Raw genomic sequence first — 26,575 nt, forward strand, 5'->3', positions numbered from 1 at the left:
GATTTTGCCTTCATTTCCCTGAGCAAATATAAAGCCAAAGCCAGTTTAAAGCTGAGAAACCCTAATCAGACTAATAACCTGCTCTAGGAATCAGTGGGACTGCAACACAAAGAATGGGAGTGGGCATATGTTGTTCCCAACTGGGCCTTGTATCCTGATCCCCTGGCCATTAGCCATTATCATGCTTGGCCCTTTGATTTTCTGTTCCGTGGGTTCTTGAACTAGAAGTCATGGCTCACTGTTAGCCCTGAAATGTGGCAGGGACACTTGTAGCTATTGCTGGAAGACTTCCTGCCATCTCCATTATTATCAGTTTGACTGAGTGGGACAGAAATTGACCGATCAATTAATATTTATTAAGTGTCAACTATCTGCCTTGATCTATGCAAGGCAATGGGAATACAAATTAAACAAAAAGCCCCTGCCCTCAAAGAGTCTTACAGTCTATGAAGTTAAAGGAACCCATATAAATGAATTAAAATACATACAAAATTAATAAATGTGAAGAGAATTAATGTGGTGGTACTGGCAGTGAAGGTGGCCATTGCTACCAGATGCCTAAGCTTTAAAGGTCAGTCAAGTCACCAGGCTGATCCTTTAATATGCACCTGTACAAATAAATACCAAACAGATGGCAACTTTAAAGAATTACTCTATTTAAACTAACTGCATGAGACTTGTGTGTTTCTTTGGGGGAGTATGGGAAATGAAGGATTTTTTTCATAGCTACTAATAAAACAATGAGATAAACTGATTTCATTATACTACCTGTCTTCCACTAAAGTCTTCTCTCTCCTTACGGCTTTGAAGACCAGCTTGGTTATTCAGAAGAGTGCAAGCTCTAGCAGTGCCTACAACTAGAAAAGCTGAAGATGGACGTGGTGATGGCCACTTTGCCCATGGTGCATAGAATAGCGTGGCTCTTTTCAGAGGCTGACCATTAATTATTTAATTGATTTTCTCCGTAGTAATTCATTAATCTGTCTAGTAAGGAATAGAAGGGTTATGACTACTGTCACATTGATGAAATTACAGATATTTTAAGTACTGAAGTACATATCAGTCAAGTAACTTCATATGTGATACACTAAGTAGTGTTTTGGTTGCTTTTTAAAAATACTTCATGAAAAAGACAGTATACTTTCTTTATAATGAATCCAAATCACCAGAAACTTCAAGTAATCAGATTTTTTCCCAGCACTATACAATGATAAATATTATATACAATGATGACTGAAGTATGAGAAAATTCTGAAATGATTTCCAATTCAAAGTTTCAATTATATTCAGGCACCTTCATATTAAGTATATTTTGTTTCAGTCAAAAGATTTGAGAATTTGTAAGCTATAAATGATATTCAGGTACTCTCTGATTTTTGTCACAGTGTATTTTGGAAACTTTAACAAAGGTATCATAATGCAAGTCATATTTCTCACAGAACTCTATTATACATTCCTTTTCTTCTCACTAGGAGGCAACACTTTTAGATGTCCAATGTGTCAGATGCTGATCTAAGTGGTTACTGTATTGGTTGGTTTTCCTTGACTGTTTTTCTCTAATATGAGGAAAGGATCAGGGTAAAGGCTAGAGAAAAAAACATACTGGATAATTTGGCATTTGCTTTCAGAGATGGTCAGTGAGTCAGTTTGTACTGTACTGCTTTGAAATGTTTCTCAGGGTGGGGGAAGGACTGCAAGAAAATGACAGTTAATACATAATAACTTTTTAAAGCCTCTGGGCTAATCAATCTCAATTAGAAACCTTATAATTCTCTTATTAGCTATGAATTCTGATATAATACCCTAGCTTAAATCTATTTTTATATAATTTTTATCAAAAGACTAACCAGTTTCGAACCCATCTCCAGACCTCCCTCTCCCTGAGTCTGTCCACCCTGAAGTGATTAGAATTCCAGAATGGCTCCTCCCTGAAGTGATCAGACTAAGAAAAGGAAGAAATTCTGGACTACTTCAATTCACCTTTATAAAGCAGAAAAAGAGAATTCTTAGAAGTCAGAGGATTAAATAGTTCTATGAACATAATTGTCTAGAATGCACCAACATTTTAAAAATTACCATCATTCCTAAGCTGTTACCTAAACTCTGAACTCTTGCTCAATCCTATGTAATTTTGTCTACTATTTCAGAATGTTATAAGATGTAACTCCAAAATGGGTTGTGTCAGAGATTTTCAAAGGCAGGATGTATTTCTGCCTTTGGATTCTTTCTAAGCAAATGGTTAGAACTAGTTTAATTAAAATTAATAAAAATTGTTTCTAGAATCTTATGTCTAAAATGCAAAATAGAGAATTTTTTTCCTACAGATTATATCACTTAGGAGTCTAGATGAAATAAATCACAGATATGACCAACAATATGTTATCAAGTCAGATACAACAATTTTTTAAATGATAAACTCACTCCAAGTCCTATAAAATGGGCAAAAAATATATACTGACGTATGTGTGTGTGTGTGTGTGTGTTTCTATATGGCCTTACTGCACTATACATTTTACATACATAGAGTCAGTCAACAACCATTTATTAAGCACCTTCTATGAGACACTATTCTATGTACTAGAGAAACAAAGAAAGGCAAAACGTGCTCCTGCCCTGAAGGACCTCACACTCTAAAGGGAAAGAAAATGTACAAATAACTGTGTGCGTGTGTGTGCGTGTGTGCGTGTGTGTGTGTGTGTGTGTGTGTGTGTGTAGTAAATGGAAGATGATTTCAGATGGAAGGCACTAACAAGAATGGGGAGATTAGGGAAAAGGCCTCTTCCAAAAGGTGGGATCTGAGCCGAGTGCTGAAGGAAGCCAAGAGGCAGAGATCGGCAGGGGAAGCACTCAGGGCATAGGAGAGAGCTGGTAAAAAGGCAGACTTAGGAGATGGGTAAGTAGGCCAGTGTTACTGGATTATAGATTGTGTAGAGGGAGTAAAGTATAAGAAAACAGGAATGTTAAAAAAGAGCTGAGTTATTCAGGTCTTTACATGCCAAACAGGGAAATCTATATTTGATCCTAGAGGTAAAAGGGAGCCATGGGAGTTTACTGAGTAGGCAGTGAAATGATCATATCTGCATGGTAGGAAAATTACTTTGGCAGATAAGTGGAGGCTGAAGTGGTATGGAGAGAGCCTTGGGGCAGAGCAACCAGTCAGCAGGCTACTGCCATAGTTTAAGCATGAGGTGATGAAAGCCTGTACCAAAGGTGGCAGTGGCTATGGCTGTGTAAGTGGAGAGAAGGGAACATGTATACAATGTACTGTGTAGGTAGGAAGGGCAATAATTAGCAACAGACCAGATGACTGGATATGTGAATATACAAGAGTTAATGACAACAGCAAGGTTGCTAGTATGAGTGACTTGCAGTAACTGGCAGTTTGAGAAGAGGGGAGCAGTTAGGGAGAAAGATAACAAGTCCAGTTGTAAGCATGTTTAGTTTAAGACGGCTACAGGACATTCAGTTTGATATGTCCAAAAGGTAGCTGGAGATGTTAGACTGCAGGTGAACAAGGAGGTTAGGGTTTGATAAATAGATCTGAGAATCATCTGTATAGAGGTGACTGTTCAATACATGGAAGCTGATGAGATCATAAAGCAACACAGTATACAGGGAAAAGAGACACAAGACAGAGCCTTGAGAGTTACCCACTGTTAGCAGACATGACTTGGATGAATATCCAGCAAAAACGACTGAGAAGGATCCAACAAGATAGGAGAATCAGGAAAAAGCAATTTCATGAACATTTAGGAGAGATTATCAAGGAGAAGAATATGATGAACAGCATCAAAGATAGCAGGGAAGTCAAGGAGGATAAGGATTGAGAAAAGACCATTAATTTTTAAAAAATGTTTCTTTAATCACTGCATAAAGAACTTTTAGGTGACAGTTATATCTCCTATCTGCTTCTTTAAGCACTAATTCTAATAGCCTGAAATTTTTAACAGGACTGGTAAATAGATCATTAAAGTATGCACAGTGGAACAGGAAGCAAGGTGCCATGCTTCTCAGTTACCTCTCTCTCTCTCTCTGTCTGTCTCTCTGCCTCTCTCTCTCTGTATGTATGTATGTCTAAGACTGTCATTAGTAACTGGGTAGTTTGAAATAAAAAATGGGGTAGAGCTGAGTATGATGTGATTCTAAAAAGCAAAATGATGCAGGAAAAGGCAAAAAGAGTAAATATCTCATACAAATGAAGTGCGAGAGGAAGAATTAATATAGAAAAATTAGATGGGGGAGGAAAGCGGGTAGTTCTGGAACCCTACTCTCATCAGTAATGGGTTAAAGAGAGAACAACACACACACACACAGAGGTATAAAAATCTTCCAAATTCAGAAAGAAAAAAGAGGGTAAGGGGACAGGGAGGGGAAAGAGAATAAGGGAGGGTTAGGAAATTAGATAAGGGGGGTTATAGAAAGATGTGTCCGTTAATGGGAATGGAACAGAGGGAAAACACACACACACACACACACACACACACACATTTAAAAGGGAATAAGAATCTAAATTTAGAAAGAAATAAGAGGTTAAGGGGATAGGGAGGGAGGAAAGGATAAGGGAGGGCTCTTCAGAGGGGAGGATGAGGGAATAGGTTAAAAGAAGATACAGAAGGGTGTTCAGATTAATGGGAATGGGAGGACAAGGGAGGTATCCTTGGGAGGATAAAGGAGGAATTCTTGGAGTGGGGCTAGATTAAGGAATAGGAGGGCAAGGTAGCAGGCAGAAGTAGAGGAGTGAGAAGGGATAGGAATAGGGTGAGAAGGATAGTGAGGAAAATAGGAAGGAGAAAAATATACTACAAGTAATTGTAGCTTAGAATGTGAATGGGATGAATTTACCTATAAAATGGAAACTAACAGCAGATTAAAAATTTTAATTCAACAACATGTGGCTTTCAGGAAATGCTATAAAAATGAGAGATACACACAAACATAAAATAAAGATCAAGAGTAGAATTTATTACATAAAAAAGCAGGGATAGTAATCATGATCTCAGACAAAGCTAAAGCTAAAATCAGATTTAATCAAAAGATAAAAATAGGGAAACTATACTGTCAACCATATTAATCAATAGTTTTAGACAATATAAAGTAATGTTATTAGACAGTATAAACAAATATGAGAGTATACCCGACAGACACTGGAACTATACGAATATAAACACAAAACACCTTTTATACAAAGTTAGATCTAAATAATTTAAGTAATATTTATTGTGCATGGGTAGATAAAGTTAAAATAATTTTTGAAATGACAATTTTAGCTAAGATGCTCTCCACCTTCAGAGAAACAGATGACAAGTGGAAATAAGTATAATACAGTTTTACATATATGCGCTTGGGTATATATGTATATGTTTATAGATATCTATATAAAGACATATATGTATGTATATATAGATATACATATGCATATATATGTACATATATATCTGCACTCAATTGCAGCCTTCTTTGGGGGAGAGAAGAAGGGGAAAAAATAAAGTAAACAGTGCACAGCAGAGGACAAAAGAAAACATACAAGAAAGCAAAGATGGACAGCTTTGAAAATACTGTGTAGTATTCATTAGATAGATTTTCTTGAAATGAAAATTTATTGCTTTATACTGAATTTTTCTTATGTTCTGCTGTGTATGACAATGGTTTTTTTTTCTTATTTTGTATTTAAACTTTAAAATAAATTTAAAATTTTTTTAAAAGACCATTAAATTTGGTAACTAGGAGATGATTGGTGACTTTAGATATAATAGTGTCAGTTGAATGATAAAATTGGAAGCTAGATTAATGAGACTATTTAGAATTGTGGACTGCTCTCTCAGGGAGTTTAGCCAAGAAGGGAAGGAGGGTTTTAGAGATATAGGATGATAGTAGGGATGACAGGATCAAGTGAAGTTTTTTTTTTAAATGACTCTTTATATCATAAATCAGACATAAAACTAATATGCCAGATACAATAAACACTGAGAATTTGATTAATAATCACATTTCTTAGAAGACTGTAAACACCATGGGGGCAGGACTGAGTAATCTAGACTCTATATCTTCCTCATCCCCTAGTACCATCAATAAACAGCGAGTACTTAACAAGTGTTTGTTGTATTTTCTTTATTTTTGCCCCCTTAAAATTTGGAAGGAATATGAAAAATGACTTAGACAGCAGAGCTTATAAAAAAAATTAAAAAGCTGTTCAGAAAAGTCTAATCTAATAGCTGTTCTGGAGGGATAAAGAAGTGACAAAAGAAGCTCTGATGGAAGTAGAGGATGCTAACATTATAGTTAGGATACTTGAAGATTTGCCCAGTAGTTTCACCAACTTCTAAATAGGATATGTTGCAAAAACATTTGTGAGTTTACTGTTTAAAATGTGGAATAGATTTTTTCAAGAAAGAGTGTCATCAGAGTTCTCAAGCCTAAATAACCAACGATGTACCTGAACCATGGTTCTCTTGGTACTACAGAATCTAAATGCGATTTGTAATGTTATTTCTATGGGAAAATGCACTTTTGTTTCAATTGTGAGTGTCTGGAACACATCTTTCCTACCACAATCACAGCAATGAGAGGGCTCCCACTCTCCTTCTAACTATTCTCTTCTGGTGAGAACAGGGCCTTGATAAAAGGCACAGGCTCTGGCAGGAGTTCAAAAGGAAACAGCCCAGAGCCTCTTTGCAAACAGGAAACTCCCCTGGCCAAAGGGTTTCAGTTTCCAACTGGAATGGGATGAAATATAGTGATTATTTAGCATTAGCAGGAACAGCAAAAGTTGTTTTGTACATACAAAAGATAGTCATCAATCAAGTATTACTAAGACAGAAACTGGGTATTTATTAAGCAGCACTAAATGATAAAGGTGGCAAAATGCAAAGCATTGAAGTAGGGATTGTATGTACACAGGATCATTGCTCAAAGCATCACAGATTTAGAGCTGGAAGGGACTTCAAAAGTCATCTAGTACAATGCCCTAATTTTACAGTGAGGAAACAGGCTCACAGAGTTGAGTTGCCTTGTCCAGGGGAGCATGGGGAATAAATAGAAGAGCCAAACTTTTCACTCAGATTCTGTGTCACCAGATCCAAGAATCTTTCCATCACTGTACATGCCTGGTAGTAATTAATCAGCATATTACATCATAACAGTGGCAAAAATGCCTGGAGAAGGAAATGGTAAACTTACTCCAGCATCTTTGACAAGAAAACACCAAATGGGGTCATGAAGAGGCATACACAACTGAAGAACTTAACATCTTTCCTACCACTTAACAACAATATAACAACAACATAATAAAAAACCAGAATGTTGATTCCCTAAATATTATGAACAAACAAGAATTTATTACCCATACCTCTTTCCTGCAGTGTATTTTCACATAATGCAAATCTCACCAAAGCATCATGCAAGTAGCCAAATTCATGAAAAATCAACATTTATAGAACTGTACAACCATCACAGGCTAAACAACTTTAAGGGCAAATCAAAATACAACAGTATTTTCTTTTGTGGTAGTTGTCTTTAGACAACTGATGCTCACTTCTTGGATAGTTGCACCATTGCTGTGACATTAAACTTTGTGAAAAACTTTGCCAGCTGGTTGCTTTAGGGAATGTGATTATTCTATCTTTTCTAAAATAGCTAGGGCCCAAGAGTGGTTAGACAGACCAATAAAAATGAAAGAAGTCTAGGGATATAGAAGAATTTTACTCTATATTGTTCTGTCAGTGAAGAAGTACTAGATTAACCAAAATATCCACTACTATCTTAAATTGTTTTCAAGTTTCTGCTTTTTAAAATATTGCTGCAGGAAGATTATAATTTTAACCAAAATGAATGTTAATTTGAGAATTGCTTCTTTGCATGAAAAAAGATTACTATATCATGAGAGGAAAAGGTTTAATTGGTATGCCAAAATGTATAATTAAGAATAAGTACTGAATAAAAATCTAGCTTAGATTCTGAGACAGACACAAAGCTCAGTCTCTAAATACAAGCCCAGACACATATAATTTAAAGCCTGAAGAACTAGCACTCTAATTAGTATGCATGTATACCTCTAAATTTTTTACCACTATTCTTGGTCCAAATTCTGATTACTACTCCAAAAGGAATTTGGTCAAAAATAAAAGTTATTTTCAACTGCGGAGTACATTTCTCTCTGGGATTCAATGAGATCCTATAAAAGGTCCATTAATTTCATTTAGACCATACTAATACTCGAGCAAATACCTTTGTGACTGCTAGTGTGGCGGGGTAGATTGGAGCACTTCTCATGGAACAAAGCATGTTCAGTGGAGCATAGATTTTCTTTTTTTTTGATATGTACAGTCATGATACACATATTTCTACATTAGTCATGTTGTGAAAGAAGAATTAGAACAAAAGAGAAAAACCATGAGAAACAAAAAACCAGCAAAAAAAAGTGAAAATTCTATGCTTCAATCTGCATTCAGATTCCATAATCTTTTCTCTGGATGTGGTTAGCATTTTCTTTATTTCTTTCTTTTTAGTTTTCAACATTCACTTTTACAAGATTTTGAGTTCCAAATCCTCCCCGCCCCATTCTCCCCAAGATAGCATGCAATCTGATATAAGCTATCCATGTACAATCATATTAAACATAATTTCATACTAGTTATGTTGTGAAAGAAGAATCACAACAAAAGGTAAAAAGCACAAGAAAGAAAAAAAAAAGAGAAAACACTATGCTTCAATCCGCATTCAGACTCCATAGTTCTTTCTTTGGATGTGGATAGCATTTTCCATCATGAGTCTTTTGGAGCTGTCTTAGATCCTTGCATTGTTAAGAGGAGCTAAGTCTGTCAATATTAGTCATTGCACAATGTGGCTGTTACTGCATACAATGTTCTACTGGTTCTGCTCACTTTACTCAGTATCAGTTCATGTATGTCTTTCCACGTTTTTCTGAAATCCACCTGCTCATCATTTCTTATAGCACAATAGTATTCCATTACATTCATATGCCACAACTTGTTCAGCCATTCCCTAATTGATGGACATTCCAATTCTTTGCCAAGACAAAAAGAGCTGCTATAAATATTTTTGTACATGTGGGTCCTTTTCCCTTTTTTATGATCTCTTTAGGACACAGACCTAGTATTACTAGATCAAAGGGTATGCAGAGTTTTATAGCCCTTTGGGCATAGTTCCAAATTGCTTTCCAGAATGGCTGAATCAGTTCACAACTCCACCAATAATGCACTAGTGTCCCAATTTTCCCATTTCTCCAACACTTATTATTTTCATTTTCTGTCATATTAGTCAATCTGAAATTGTTTTACTATGTCTTTTTGTGGATTCTGTCACTCTAGAATCCATTTAGAGGCTTGATTTAAAGTTGTTTCCAAGGCAAACTGGGGAGAGCTCAAGATGGCTTCTCTCTGCCATCTTGGCTTCCCTGGTACATAGATTTTTACCCCTTCTTGATGTACACACATGATTTAGTAACTCATGATTGGTCATTTGGTCCCTAAAACTGAAGGAATTATATCAAAGATGGCTGGCAGGCAGAGCCACCACTACTGCTGAGTGAAAACAGGAGAGGTAAGAAATACTACTACCCCATCTGGAAGTCCAAGAGGAGTACAGGAAGTCCCAAATCAATGTATGCAAGAGAGAGTGAAGCTTTTCTAAGGCTCTTACAGATTATTGAGGAGATGGCTCTTCCTGGCCCAGGGAGCAGTCATCTTCAACATAACCCCTCAAATCACAAGGACCAATAGACCAACCAGGAGCAAGTCGTTTAATAAGGAGCCAGAACACATGCTTACCTCTATGGAAAGGTCTCCAATCCAAGCCTTGTTGTACTAGAATATAATATATGCTACTGGAAGCTTTAATAAATTATACCTCCAGTGAAATGAGTGATGGCCCAGGGAACTAAAATAATTGCTACTTTCTAGTAACTGAAACCCAAAAAATAACATTCCCCTGGAATATCTATCTAGTGTAATGATGAAATCTTTAAAATAATCAAAATATAAACAAATAACCAATAATCTAGTCAAAGAATTTAAAATTGTCTTAACATTAGGGACGATTCCATTAAAGAAAGGAGGAGGAGAATCAGAACATACATCTTTCACAATATCTCTTCTATGGGTATGGAATGTATTCTTAACCAAACAAGGATTAAAGAAAATCACAGAACACAATATAAGTAATTTTGATTACATGAAATTGAAAAGATTCTGCAGAAACAAAATTAATGTATCTAGGATAAGAAGGGAACTGGTCAAATGGGGAAAAAAACATTTGTATCACATTTCTCAAATAAGGTATCCAAGTGGAAAAAGGATACGAACACTTCTCAAAAGAATTGCAAACTATAAATAATTATAAATATGAATGTTCCAAATCACTAGCAAAAGAAATGTCAATCAAAATGAAGTTAAGTGGAAAGAAAACAATATTTAAGATGATCACAGCAGTGCAAACGTACAACCACAAAATAACCGAAAGTAAATGTTACAAAATTATAAAGATCAAAAGTGGCTATGACATGAAAAGACACCTGCCATATTTCTGCAGAGGTGGGAGGTCCACAGGTATGAAACACTGCGTCTCTTTTCAGATTTTTCCAATGTATTGCTTGATTTCTGTTGATTGCTTTTACTCTTCTTTTGTTTTTCTTCTTTTAAAAATATTGTTATATGGGATGGCCCCCATAGGGGGTGGAAAAGATACAAGGGAGAGTTAGGCAATACAAAAAACAAAAGATCTCAATAAAAGTCATTGTTAAAATAAAGTAGTTTTCCCTAAATATCTTTTTGAGTATTCATTATTCTCAGATTAGAGTTTTTCCTTTCAAAGAAAAGATTTCTGGCAAACATAAAATAGTATTTTTTACCTCTTAATATAAACATAAAATACTTGCTACAAACATTTCTTATTGGAGGACCTCTGATCAAATCACTGTCGCATTTATCCCATTTGCTTTCATTTTTTTAAAAAAGTAAATGATGTTTGTTGTTGTTTTTCTTTTAACAAAACAAAACAAAAGAGTAACCTGCATTTCTATTTCTAGGAAACTTGAAACCAAGTCTCAAATTAACCCACAGGTCAGGTTAGACTGTAAGGTATTGTGCCAGGCACCGTTGTCAGTCTGTCAGCCAGTCAACAATTCCTCTGTTAAACACTTACTACTTTCCAGGGGCTGTGCTGAGCACTGGGGCAAGAAAAAAAGGCAAAAAAAAAGACCCTGTCCTCATGGAGTTTAGCTTTTAATGGGAGATACTAACATGAAAATAACTAAGTATGTGCAAGCTATATACAGAGTAGGTGAAAGGTTAGGGCTACACATTCAAGTCTTTGGGTCAGATAAAATACCTAGTTTATTATAAAACATTAGTTTATTTATTATATAAATAATATATAAATCAATCTTATTTACTATTAATTATTTTAATATCATAAAATATCTATCTAATCGATAAAATATCTATTATCTTTTGTAGATTCTGCATAGGCATAAAGGGTAGGCTGAACTGATATTCACCCAGACTTTTACAATTCGATGGCTACAGTGATCTCATCAGTGTTAGCACTTCCTGTATAGCAAAACAAAAACATCCCAAGAAGAAAAGGAATGGAAATCTGTTGGGTTATAATGATTTAAATGTTTCCAGATAAGAATATTAAGCTTGGATATTTGAATTCATCTTAAAAGACACCCTGTCCCAGTGACACACACTTAAGTTCCAAAATGGATCCTTAAGTTTTTTGAATTCAGAAGATAATGGATCATCCTAAGAATTCCAGAACTAGGTTTTCTAATCCCCATAACATTCTCCTCCCCACCCACCCACCCTCCCAGCTCCTATGACACTGAATCCCCCAGGTAAGAATTCTAGGACTTTAGGGCTGACTCCTTCTATCACCTCTAACAAGTATATCGAAGGCCAAGGGCTTGGCCCTCTGCTTTTCACTTCCTACATCTGTTATACTGACAGCTCTTAACAAGGTCATTTAGTTCCCAGGGCCATAGACACTCAGAGCCCACCCCCTACTGTTAGTTCTCTAGGTCTGTCTCTGTCTCTTCTAAAATTTAAGCTCCTTGAGGGCAGTGACAATTTTGTCTTTATACCTCTGGTACCCTGCACAAGAATCTACTAAATAAGTACTTGTTGAATTTGCCAACTAAAACTGCAGTCTCGGTCTTCATTCTTTTTGATTTCACTGTTTGATATTACACTCCCTTATTCTGTATATTTCTTTCCCCAAGGTTTTTCATGAGACCTCTGTTACGGATTTGTGCCTGACAGTATGACCGAACCAGACTCCTCTGCATCAGCTCATCTATGCCCCACCCCCTTTCCATGGTATACTCCAGGGCTCTCTTTTAACCCTCTTCTCTCTCTACACTTTCTTGGTGATCTCACTGGGTTCAACACTCTTCTCTGTGCAAATGACTACTTGATCTATATACCAGGTGCTCCTCTCTCTCCTCAACTCCAGTCCCTTATTTCTAAATGCCTGCTGAACATTTACCGTGGATCTCCAATGGACGTTTTGAAAATATGTTCAAATTGAACTCACACTTTCCCACTGCGACTAAATCTACCCTTCCTAACTTCCTTCTTTCTGTAGAGTGCACCACCATCTTAACTACTCAGGTTCACAGCCTAAAAGTTATTTTTCATTCTCCACCCTTCCTCTCCCTGACCCCACATTCAATCAGCTGCCAACATCTCCCACCCCTCTTCCTTGCTCCTTACAGTCACCTCTTTAGTTTAGGCCCCTATCACTGTTATCCTGAACTTTTATAACTACCATTTAAATGGTCTTTCTGCCTCATTCTCTCCTCTCTCCAATCTGTCCTCTACACAACTGACAAATTAATAATCCTAAAACACAAATCTGACCTTGTTACTTCCTGTCTTAAGAAATGTCAATGGCTCCCTACTGCCTCTAGAATAAAATATGAACTTCTATACTTCATACTTACAGTTCTTCACAACCTCCAGCCTATCTTTCCAGGCTGATCACATATCCATAGTTTAGGCACCGACCTCCTTGTTTTCCACCAAACAAAACATTTTTTTACCTAGAATGCTCACTATATTACCTACTGGATATCTCCTCCTGATGGTCCAGTAGGTCTTTCAAACTTAACACTGTCAAAACAGAATTCATTCTTTTCTCTAAGCTTATCAATCCATACTTTCTTATTGCCATTGAGAGGAAAACCATGCTCCCAGTCATTCAAGTTTGAAACCTAAGAATCAGCCTAAATATAATTCTCTCCACTATAACCCACATCTAATCAACTACCAGATCTTGTGATTCTCTCTCTAGAATCTCTCCCATTCTTTCCTCTTCTCTCCATTCACACAACTATCACTCTAATTCAGACCCTCGTTACTTCTTGGTACACAATATCTTTCTAATTGGTCTTTATATCTCATGCTTCTCCAGTCTATCCTCTACACTGTGCCTGACACACAGTAAGAACTTAATAAACGTTTAATGACTACATATATACATATATACATCTCTCTCTCGCTCTCTCTCTCACTCTCACAAACACACACACACACACCCCTCTATATATGTATGTATTTCCCCAATAGAATATAAGTTCCCTGTGGGTAAAATTTGTTTCATTTTTGTCTTTGTTTATTCAGTACTTTGCACATAGCTACTGCTTAACAAATGCTTGCTGAATTCAATTGCCACTGATACCATCCTTATCCAGCTCATCACTACCTTATATTTACAATATTGCATTTTTCCAGCTTATTCACTAGATTCCCCATCTCAAGGCAATTGTCTCTGCAATCCACCCAGCACATCAGCAATTTATCTTACAAAATTACATTTTAATGATATTACTCCCTTTCTGAAGAACCCCTAATGTTTCCTTAATGCCTACTCTATCAAGTCCAAAATCTACAGCCTTGTTTTCAAGGCCTTCTGTCAACTGGTTCACTTTACCTATTCAACTCTTACCATCCTTTACCACCCATCATGAATCCTCTCTCCAGTCATGCTCTTTGTCCCATTCTCCTCACCTGCCATGTTCATTCCTATTCCTCAGAATTGGCACTGAATCATTTATTGCCTTGACCTTTTACTAGCTCTCTTTTATTTATTCCTTCATCCAGCATTTATTAAGTATCTAATCTGTGCCAGGTACTCTTCCAAGTGCAAGTAATACCAAATGAAATCCTCTCTGGCATCAAGGAAATTACATTTTGTTACATGGAAGCAACATGAACACAGAAAATTAAATACAAAATATATTCAAGGTAATTTCCAGGAAGAGGCAAATAAAGGGGATCAGGATAGGTTTCTAATAGGAGTTTAAAATAAACTTTGAGGGAAGCTAGAGTTTCTAGGAGTTCTGTAAGACTGTATTTCCGTTATAAAGACACAAAAATGAATATCATACATGGAGAACAGCAATCAGATCAGTTTTACATCAGTCCTCTTCAAAAATCAGACTATAAGCTCCTCAGGGTTGAGGCCATCTATAAATTGATGGAGTTGGCCAAAACAGATAATCTCTGAGGTACCTTCCAACTCTAAAATTCTAGGATTTAAAATCTCCTATTTCTTTAATATCATGCAGAGAACCTCACAGAATACTCATTATATTACAGATTCCTAGCAAATATTTGTTGATTTGAAAATCATTAAGGTCTGTTTCAATCAGTAAGATGTCACTATAACACAGATACCATAAAAACAGAACACTGTACAAAATGAGGTAAGAACAACAAAATTAAAAACTCTGTGTCAACAAAACTAGAAAGAGTAAAAAAAAAAAAGCTCTTTTTATGTAGCTCTGTGTTCAATAGGACCAATATTTTTCAAGCCCTCATAACCCCTGTGACTCTAGCTGGTGCCTTCCAAAAATGATGAACCATTTCTTTTGACCCAGCTCCCTCACACTTATTCACAACTACCTGTGACTAAATGATTTCCTAAAGCCCTAAATCCAAAGACCTGGTCTGCTGCCAGACAACAAAGACAGTGCTCTACAGAATGCCTCCCTCTGATCGCCATATGCCAACTTTAAGGATATTTGCAAAATCAATTTTAGAGGAAGACCCCTTAAAAATTAAATATGTTCTTGGTTTTTGAAGAAATCTTGTCAAGAATGGGGAACTAGCATACAGAACCTTGGCACCATCTCCATAAGAAAATGAAAGCTGACATGATAAAAGCACAGAAGTTTCCTTTGTATAAAAAGTGAGTTCAGAATACTTACTTATGAGATAGATAGCATGTCCACTTACAAATGGTTTTGAAAGAGATGAGAAACAATATACCACCACTTAGAAACAAAAGCAAATGCAAAGAGAGCACCTAAATCGATATTCGTGGTCTCAGACAAGGCTTTCTATTGCTTTCAATACTATGACTTTCAGATGATTTACTTTCACTTGAAATTTTTCATATAATTAAAAAAAATGTTGTATTAGAAAAAACAAGAGTAAGAAAATCTACTCAATTCTAAACTATAAACTCCTGACCTACAGAACTCATTGGCTAGGGGAATTGTAAAACAGATGGGCTGCATTCCAGTGGAAATACAAGAGCTAAACTCTGGATCAAATAAGCCACTGTGCTAGATTGCTTCATTCTGAGCTGATGTCAAAATGTGTTTGTGTAGCCCTCTAAAGTAAGAAGAAAGTAGGATTGTATGAAAAACAAAAAAACATGCACACTTTAAAATTTAGTAAATAAGAAATGTGAAATGATAACTGCAAGTTAAATATAATCAAAATGTTTACAATTCAGGGATAAAGGGCAATAGCTCTAAATACTTTGTAAATTCAATATTCAAAATCACCTAACTAAAATAAAAATAAACCTCTCTATCTGTGCTTACTTATAAACACTATTCAGAAGTAACCAACAGATACAGTCTGCTTTTTGGTCATTCAGCTATGACAGTGACCTTATGTTATCAATAATAGACTTTCATACACCAAAAATTACTATTTGCAGTCGTGTTTCCAACTGATCCCTCCTTCAGTAGTTATAGAGATGATTCCAAGAGTTCTATCATCACCCATTACTTATATAATTTAAGAAGAAAAGAACAATTTAAGGATCATCACTGTTGATTATCTTTTTAACATACTGACAAAATGAACCACCACTGGTTTAATTTTTTCCTCAGACAATGCCTAATGTTTAAATGTACATGCATGGTGGCTCTTATTCTCTGATGTAGTCAATTACCATATAACTCAAAAGTATGCATCTGTTCTGAAGACACTAATAAAAACTAAAGGACCCATCTATCAGTAATATTTCTAAGAATATACTATTGCAAATAAGAGGAAACATAATATGTGATAGCTTGCTCAAAGGCTGATTATGAACAAAGTTTTATTCAATAAACACACTCCTTAAAACACATTATTAGGAATAACAATATATTGGAGCCCTGTTACAATATTTTCATTGGATTCCTCAGTAGTGAGGCCCTCTTATGATGAGATCCTATAAATACTACAAGAATTCAATTTTCTTAAATTGAATCCAAGATAGGAAGAATTCCATAGTATTACAGGAAAATTTCAGTGTAGAAGCAAAATTTTCATTGAGCCATGTTAAAGAATTCTAAACTTTCAAATTATTACATACAAAAGTCACTCTCAATACAAAATTAAAATGAGCCAGTTTGGACTAAAGAAAATAGATAAAACAGAATTTATACTTAAACATACTATTTTCTTCCAAATGTAAACTAGACTCTAGAGATTGGATCTCTATTCTGTTTTATCAGTTCAAATGGAGTAGCTGGATGATAGTAATGCAAAGCTCCATTTCTATTTGAATGGAGAATGCTACCACCTATTAACAAACAAAGAGGATGCTACTGGTATAAACTATCACTATTAGGATAGCACATCTATTTTGTAGTGACATTAGGTTGAAATTTAGTATGCAATTATCCAGTAAAGACATTTTTTTCACCTATTTGTAAATCACCATTAAACTGATTAAAATGCTGCATGGCTCCAAATAAATTAGCTACAAAAATCATTTCTTGAATTGTCAACTTTTGTTTCTGAGTACTTGGCCAAAGATGGTGAACTGCCTCTATATGTGGCATAAGTCCTCCTACTAAACGATCTGGAATGTTATTACCCAATTCATCATCCATATAAGCAGAATAGCTCTCCTTACAATATTACCATAGAAGAGATTACCATGAAACACTGTGATAGCACTGATTTCCTAACAACTGACTTTAAAGTAACATCACAGCCACAAAACAGAGAAGAACAAAAAAGATATCTAAGAATGGCTTATTTTGCCTCCATGGGTGAACCATTCAAATCTAAACGCTTTACAAAAGGGGGTTAACATTCTTTTTAACATTTTAAAAAATACACAATGAAAATTCACATTATTATGTATCATGTTCTATGGACCTCAAGAAAGAACCAATGCTAGAGCACTGACTCCCAGTAAGATATATGGGATAATTCATAATTAATTCCTCCTGGAGGCAGGCCTCAAGATACTTGGGCAGTTCTTGGGCTACCTTATATTGAACTGTACAGCAAACAGTGCTGTTCCAAACTCCAATATACTACTTAAAAATCCATATTATAAAAGAATATACAAATTAAATTATAAGAAAGACATGTTTGAAAAAACTAAAAAAAACCCACAATACTACTCCTACCTTAATACTACTCACTGTGCTCAAACATTCATTAGTAACGTGATTGTGTTTCCATACAGTCTTTTTGGATAATTGTTTAGACATGGAGAGCCATGAGGTGAATAAACAATGTAGTAGTATGTCAACTATTTATTTTATAAAACTAAGAAAGTAAAAATGAAAGTTTGAAACAGTGTTTTAACACTAGAAAGAACAGAATTTAAGAATACTTTGAAGGGCCAAACAGCTGTCAATTGATGCAGTATATTTTTTTTAGCCACAAGGTTAAGAAAATAGATACAGAAAGAAAAATTTCATTTCAGAGAAAAATTATAATAAAAAGTTCTGTGTCAACACACCTTGTTCTTCTATCTAATTAATCCATTAAAATTTAATACAATTTCTTTTTGAAATTAAACATTATTATAAGGAGAAGTGCTGAGCAATCATTGCTGTACATAAAGGGTGAGGTATGTAAGGGTATACTGCATATTGCAGGGAAATCAGAAACTGAGCATATTTAGATGTCTGTTCAAATCCAGATTTACCCCTAAAATTATGTTAATATTAGTTAACATTGTCTTACAAGTGAGAAGTGGCATAAAAGAAAAACACATTCTAGGAAATGTATAAAAAGAAAACAAGGTGGATTGGTCAAGTAGGGAGAGCACAAGATAACTGACAGACAGCCCAGGTGCTACAATGGCACTTACATAAGGTCCAAAGGTCCAGAGAAAGGTCTCCATGCTGGATAAAGAGTCATATAGAATGAGAAGATGCAGAAGGGCTGCAATCTGTAGAAGAGAATACCCCCAAGGAACCAGAGATCTACTGAAAATAGTAAAATATTTTAAAAAGCCCAGTTTGGCAACATTTAGCAAATCCCTAGGGGAAAGGGGCAGGGAAAATACAAAATACACACCCAAAAGTATAGTTGTTGTCTTTGGAGTCAGAAAATCTGGGGTTTGAGTACCTGCTCTACTACTTAGTCGGAGAGTCTCGAAAAGTTCACTTAAATTCTCCAGCCCTTGTTTCCTGATTTCTAAAATGATAGGATGAGACTAGAAGATCTTTAAAATTCTTTCCAACTTTAACATTCTCTCACTACATGTGAACATCTCTATATCTACAGGTGAGATCTCTTTTGAGGCTTTCACTACAACTGGTTGGTGGGGTGTAAAGAATACCCTGCCCAAAGCCTTGCTTGTCTGATAAGGATGAGTAGCCCCTTGGACATAGCTCTTTAAAGGGGACAAACATCTTTCAAGCCTCTCACATGAACTAAGAACAGACAGAAAACCTAAAGTGAAGAGGTGATACACACAAAGAGTATTCAAGGGTCCGTGGTGAGGTTGAAGACCCTATTTATACAGTCACTGAGGGAACTTCTCAGCCACAGAATGGCAGCCATGGACAAACAATGATGGAAACTCCTGACATCAGAGGTGGAAGCTGTGAAGAGGTAATGACAGATTGGCAAAAAGAGCTGCTAATCAAAGAATCATGCAGCAGAGGAATTACTAAATCAATAGTCTTAGAGAAAAGAGGAACAATTATATGACTTCAGAGTTGGAGAATCAACAAAGGACATAGCAATGGGGGTCCAGTGTATTATCACTCTTATTAATTTTTGTGAAGCAACCATGTTGGGGAGCAAATGTCGACCTTGTCCTTTCTTACTGTAATGAGTTATCTCTTCTAGCATGGGTGATACTTTAAGTTTAGCAAATTATACAAGTTTCTTAATGGAGGCAGGTTTTACTTGCTTCTATCAACCTCAAAATCTCATATTTTGCTTCCAGGACAGCCACAATTTCCATTAATTCTGGAGTATTAGAAGAAAGAAGAATTAATTTGACTCTACAAGCTCAAGTGCAAGTCCTTTTAGTTTTACATTTTCTGTAGGGTGGAATAAAGGCTCTCCTACATACAATATAATTGTCAGCCTACATGATTGGTAGAGGGCTTAGGGCACTATTACCTTTTCTCTAAGTACCTAACGTGATCCAAGTTCTGAGGTTCTCAGAAAAATGCTGGGTAGGGTGTAAGACAAAAAGTGACTTGTGGAAGCCCCCTCAACATTGAACTGGCCCTTGTCCCTGTCACTGCTCTTCTTTAGCTGCTACTTCTGATGCCAAGAGATGCACTAAGGATTGGGTGCAGGCTTCATTCCTGAACCCAGAGTTCCAAATTTTCTGTGTATGCCTCCTTCAGTGCTGGTTATCTGTCTACATTTTACTGTGTTCACAGCTACTTTCCAGGCCTACCTACTCTCTTTTAATGACCAAGTCCAATGCTGTGATTGTACTATTAGACTAAATAGCCTTATCTCAATCATCCTGTGTGCTAAAAAGCACCAAAGATCACGGTACTCTTTATATCTCATGTGTTTGAAATTAAGATATATTTTCAAGACTAGAACAAAGGCCTCCTCATCTTTTAACCTTATTAAGTTAACTGAGCTATTCTCTCCCGTACCCCTTGTCAGGAAAAGATTCCTGTATATTACAGGGTCAAAAACCCTCTATGTTAAAGCATATGTTTTTTTCAGATCTTTTCATATCTATCTGGGTATGTTTGTATTTTCTCAGGTAAATTATTTAAATCTATTTAAAATTGTCTCCTTCCCCCCCACATATGATATGAAGAGGTATCAAATATTGAGAAGTCCTGATTTCAATATTTATCTACAATTTCTATAAATATGTCCCTCAAACACATCATAATCAACCTACAAAACCAGTTAATTACCTTAATATGATGCTACCTTAATGAAAGATAAGTAAGTATATGTTCTAATTTACAGATGAACAAACTCCTATTCATAAAGTAAATATCTAAGGAGAGGCAAAGCTCATAATAATTATTTGTTTGAATAAAATAAATTAACCCATTGATTTTATAAATGGAACCTCTAAAGTACACTAGTTATCTAAAAGAGTTAATACATACTTAAGGACCCAATTTTCAGGAATAGCTCTATATCAGCAAAATCAAGCCAGTGTGCTATTTAAATTACAAGGGTTTTTCATGGTTTAGCTTCTTGTTGACTATAGAAAAATGAAAAACTGCCCTAGAACCGTCACTCACACTTTCCATCATCTCTGACTCCATTTTCTACTTTAGAAGACAATGTTCTGATGTGGCTGACTACAGAAAAGCCTACATTTAATCTACTGGTCTATCAGACAAAGGCACCATGTGCAGGGCCCATTTATCTTTGTCCTACAAATACTCAATACCTTTGATCATATAAGGGACCGTATGTCTATCAATCACTTAGAACTATACCACATTATTAAGCTCTAGGTCCTTACAGAATTCCTTCTACCTGTCCTTGTATACAATCCCTTTATTTGCATTCAACATTCACTAGCTGCCTATGTAGCCTATTGTCACTTTTACTCTGCTCCAGTGATAGTGTGCTAAAATAGGCCTCACTTCAATGGTAGCATTCTGGCTCTGTTCCTAGATCTTGTTGGTGCTTATCTCAATTTGCCATGTAACATAAGCAGTTAATGAGGATGAAAATACCCAAGGACCTACATTTGTGGCAGACTCACGATTCAGAGCCACATACAATTGACACCATTGCTGTTTTCGCCCTTGCTTTGAAACCTGATGCCATATTAGTGCTACCAAACACTGAACACCCTAAAGAAATGATTTGATAAAGTTTTCATCGTTTGGACAACATATGCCAATGTGATAGAATTCAGGGAAGCTTTCAGCTTTGTGCATTGATGAAAATCTCTGACTACAAATAACATTTCTGGGGTACAGACCTAGCCTTTAACTTCAGTTTCTTTAGAGTTGTGTTGACTTAGTTAAAATACTCCATAATCTCTTCCATCTGTTCCTAGATGTACTTCATAAAGGTAGCATGTTAGTTCACAGAAGTAATTGGAAGAGGGTCTTAAAAAGGTATCCAGCTTCATCAGTTGGAAGAATTTTGTACTGGTCTCAAAAGCATAGCTTCATGATATGAATCTATTGTATGGCTTTGCTTCACTTCACCAAGGATGGGGAACAAGCTGGATAGCACAGCAGCATCTTTTACTGACTACAATAACACAAACTCCCATACAGTAATGAGATGTTACTGTGGCAATCCAGGTGTGCATTGTAGATGACGTCTCTCTAGCTTTACTGTAAGTACAAATAAATGAGAATGCTTGACACGTGAAAGACACTTATTTAAATGTTAATAAATAACTTGTTGATGTTGTTTTAAAAAGATGAAAAGCTGGCAGCAGTTTGAAATAAATGTAATAAAAGAATTAAATCAGAATTGCAAAGGGCTTATTAAATCCTGTAAAGGTTCCATTTTAAGCTTAAAATAAAAACAAGAGGCTTCTTTAAATCAAAATCTCAAAATCAACAGGAATTCTTCCACTGGAAATGGTGAAATACTTTCTTGAATTAAATTTCCATGTCCTAGAGATAAGATTATACACATAAGAGTTACAATAGGACCAATTTTCCCCTTCCAAACACAGAAAAAATTATAGTGATATATCTGCTTAAGTGAGAAAAAAAATGTGACTATATTAACATATATTTGTCTGGGCTTGTAAACAACCCAAAGAAGACTCAGGAATGGATTATGTAAGCCAGCTGAGAGCAGTCACGATCTAGCTCTGATACTGAACTTTAAGCCAAGCTGATAGTGTTCTTCAAAAATGAGGAATAACAACTAGATGGCAATAAAAGTAAGTTTTGTAATTGCATCTAATTTTGTTAGTACTTTATGTTTCAAAATACACAGAGGTCCCCAAATCAGAAACAAAAAGGGAGCTAATGAACAAATTCCTCTTACATCAGCAAGAAGAAAACCAACTATTTGCCCATATTTACCATGGAAGAAAAATGTAGTTTGGAGACTCATCCAAATCATGAACTGCAAAGTGAATTGGTAAGAAATTAAGTGGTAGGGGCTGCTAGGTGGCGCAGTGGATAGAGCACCGGCCCTGGAGTCAGGAGGACCTGAGTTCAAATCTGACCTCAGACACATAACACTTACTGTGTGACTCTGGGCAAGTCACTTAATCTCAACTGCCTCATATTAAAAAAAAAAGGAAGAAGGAAACAGAAAAAAAGAAATTAACTGGTAATTTCAATCTGAGCTTCAAAATGATCAATAGCATTATTTTGCAAACTAATAAAATACATGCATTCTTTCATAAATTAGCAATACATTCATTTCAGCATATTAGCCAAAAATAGAACAATCTGCCAGAAAGCATTTCTTACCTTTTTATCATATACATCTTGCCAGTTTACTCCAACAAAGAAACTATGCCTCATAATTTCTTTTGCATCATCTGGACCTCCGCCAAGGCTATCAGGGGAGAAAGAAAGTTAAGTAAATATTAACCATATAAGCAAGGAAAGTTTCACTGAGATTCTGATAGTCTACTCTTGAACAAACTATTAGTAAACACCTTCCCAGAAGAGAATACATTGAACATCATAATTGAAAACACAAGCATTTCTTTTTTTGCACCCCCCCCTCAATTTTCAAGTCAAAATGGATGCTGGTTAAATATATACCATGTTTGATTTGAGATATAGATCATTAATGATGGCTGAAAATCTAGGTAGAAAAAAAATTAAAGAATACCACTAGAAACAGAACTAATTTATGAAATTTTCATATTAGGATTTTAAGTTACTTCCCAAAGAAAAGTATATAAATTTAGATTCATATGTACTATAACTATGTTGAAGCATATGAATAAATAAAAACATTTTAATAACAGTAACAAAAAATTGTGGTTAGGGGAGACTCATAGTCAGGAAAGAAACTGATTTTTAGTAGACTGTTTATTCTAAAGGGTGCTCCCTATGCCTCAATGAGCCAAGTGCTTTACACACAGAAGATACTTAATAAATGCTTGTTGTTGCTGACACCAAGTATTGCTTATGCATAGCAGTGTAGTTATGATAAAAACATATTTTTTGAAAAATACAGTTTAAATGCAGGCCAAGTTACAATTGAATGAAATTTTCTATGGGTACTACTAGTCTGGACCACAGAAGGTATGGTCATAATGCACTCAAAATTGATTTCCTATATCATTCTTGAAAACCAGTATCATTAGTTTACAATTACATGATGAATAATTTTGTTGTTACCATTAAATGTCTTATTTGAGCCTGTAAGGAGACAATGAAAACGCTGAAATCAGACTATTCTCAAAAATGGCAGGAATGAGAATAGAAAGGGAAAGGAATTGAGGGACTAAAAATAGGCCATTTTCTCTCTTCAAGGTTCAAGGAAGAGCTAGTATAATGAGCACACCAAATCTGTATGAGGGAAATGGAAGAATTAACTTCTATATGAATATTCTGAAGTACGAAAGGGAATACCCAGGCCAGGAGAAGGTAGACTGGCTCTCTTTACAGCCTGAAGTGACTCCCAGCAAAAAGCATTTTTAAAAAGGGGTACGAAGGATCCTGGACTCTTGGACAAAAGTTGGAAGAAGATTTTGAGAAACATTCAAGACAGTTTATTTAGAATGTCTTCCATCTCCTTTCATGAGTAAATAGTTCTACTATTTTTGAAGTGTAGATGTTTTAAGTCTATGCAATTAATACATCAAAACCCACAAATTTTTTCAAGTTACCTTATAAGCTATTCTGTGTTAATGAATTTACCATTCTTTAATAAAGGAATAATAACAATAATAATTAATAAAGATAATAATTCTTTAAAAATAAACTCAAACTATCTGAGAGAAATACTTTAGAGGTGGGGAAGTAAAAATTTTTAATATCAAATGCCCTCATAGCATGAAACCACACCAAGTTTGTGTATTAATAGCTGCCTTCATTCTAGTCACCAAGTGAAGCACAAGTACTACATCACTCCTGAAAGTCAATTAATATAAATAATTAATAGTGATCAATTAGGTGGCACAGTGTATAATGTTGGACTTGGAATCAGAAAGACCTGAATTTGAATTATGCCTCAGATAGTACCTTTCTGACCCTGGGGAAGTTACTTAGTCTCTCTGTGCCTCAGTTTCTTCATCTGTAAAATGGGCACAATTTTATCGATCCCATGAGACAACATATGTAAAGAAAGCACTTTGCAAATTTGTCATTAGTTATTAAAGAGGAAGGGCAGCACAGGACAGTAGCTGGAGAGTGGAAGACCTAGGAAAGAAGGAAGATCTAGGTTTAAGCTGCTCCTCTGCACATGTTGGCTACATAACCCTGGATGAGCCATTTCACTTCTCAGTGACCCAAAGAACATGCTGTCTACATGTTGCAGAGAAATTGCTTAACAGCACTGCTGAGAGGAATTTTCCCCCACAGAGAACTCTAACACTGATAAAATCACAGATGTGGGCCCCTCAAAAGAAGGTGCCACTTTGATCTGTAGTATTCAGTTCTAACAAATTCTATCTCTTTTCAGTATCCATAAATTATAGATCCCACAATCTGTATGCCAAACCAAATTCTCAATTATCTACTGATTCACAACAGGAACATCTCAGAAGCCACATTTTCCCGCTTCTTTATAGTATGTATTATATTTACATGGAATCGTGACTTTTCTTTTAAAAGGTCTCTATTTCAGTTAAAAAAACACACGTACCAATAATTTTTATAGCATCCCTTCCCTCCAAATAGGAGGTAGTGGAATATAGTGAAAAGCTGGCTGGATTTGGAGGCAGAGGACCAGGGTGCTTAGCCTAGCTCAATACCAATGTGACCCTTGGTAAGACATTTAATTTCTCTTGGTTTCAGGCCCTTCATCTGCAAAACGAGCAGATTGCAATGACCAGATGACCTCTAGGGTTCTTTCCTACTCTAAATCTAAGATTATTCTGTGTCTCTCCATTAAAAAGGTCTTCAATGCTGCAGGACAACATAAACATGCAAGATAAAAAGGACAAATCTAGGACTAAGTTGTTCCTAAAAGAAAACATATAGAAATACATATGCACATATGCACATGGTGGCCAATGGCCAAACTAAGAATGATTTGACACACATAAAATACTATAAATAAAAGATCCTAAAATTATATATGTATATGTATATATGTATGTATATCTGTATACATATATATCCATCAATATGTAGGACAGATGCTATAGACTAATGAGCTTATGCCAACCTATGAATGAATTGTTTAGACAGGAGGCTTAAAATACTTTAAATTTATGTTAGATTAAGTTTGTATTGAAATTTGGAAGGAGAAGAGTAGCTGTACAGGGAAGACTGAACTATGAAATTCCTCTCAAAAGGCCTTTCCTTTATTTTCAACTTTCAAGAATAGGCCCTGATTCTGAAAGGATTACTAATGTACATTTAGACTTATTTAAGGTTTATTTATAGCTGCAAAATATATGAATATGATCTCCTCTGAAATTAACCCTGTAAGGCTGTCAGGGCAGACACCTTTATTTTACAGATAAAGGAACTGAGGCTCAAAAAGTGATTTGCCCTAGATCATAAGGCTTATAAATGGCAGTGTATAGGCTTCTAGTTTTCAGTCCAATATTTCTATTTCATCACACTGACAAATGTTAAGTATAGGTGAAATAACCATAGGAAATCAAGTCAAAATCATGGGTACATTTTCTGATAATTATGTGAAATAAAAATGTAGCCCTTTTTAGATGTTTTCTAACATCTATGGTATGCCTGAAATATTTTTCATTGTTATTCAAAGGAATAAAATCTGTGAAACATGTTCTGATCAAGGTGGAACTTGAAGATAAAGTCAGTTTAGAATAAAATACAATAATGAATATAATTTCCATATTGTCATAAAATATGAATTCTTATCTTAAAGAAAGGTTAAAAGTATGCTGATGCTCTATAAACCTGATGAAAATAAAAGAATTTGCCTGAAAGTCAGAAAAACAAAAGTATAATTTCAATAGTATAAAGGTAACAAATAATATGCCT

The 26,575-nt window shown here is 35.5% G+C and overlaps 1 protein-coding gene across 8 annotated transcripts in view; it reads right to left on the reverse strand.

Moving 5' to 3' along the window:
- Positions 1 to 26,575, reverse strand: part of AKT3 (AKT serine/threonine kinase 3) — a 414,511-nt gene that overhangs the window by 19,369 nt on the left and 368,567 nt on the right. For all 8 annotated transcript variants that reach the window (XM_078156268.1, XM_078156264.1, XM_078156263.1 and 5 more), the window contains one exon: positions 22,901 to 22,988. In XM_078156268.1, the coding sequence (XP_078012394.1) occupies positions 22,901 to 22,988 (88 nt within the window). The remainder of the gene's footprint in view (positions 1 to 22,900; positions 22,989 to 26,575) is intronic.

Source organism: Phascolarctos cinereus, unplaced genomic scaffold (assembly GCF_003287225.1).
Source record: "Phascolarctos cinereus isolate Bilbo 61053 unplaced genomic scaffold, phaCin_HiC Scaffold_5;HRSCAF=322, whole genome shotgun sequence".
Taxonomy (NCBI): domain Eukaryota; kingdom Metazoa; phylum Chordata; class Mammalia; order Diprotodontia; family Phascolarctidae; genus Phascolarctos; species Phascolarctos cinereus.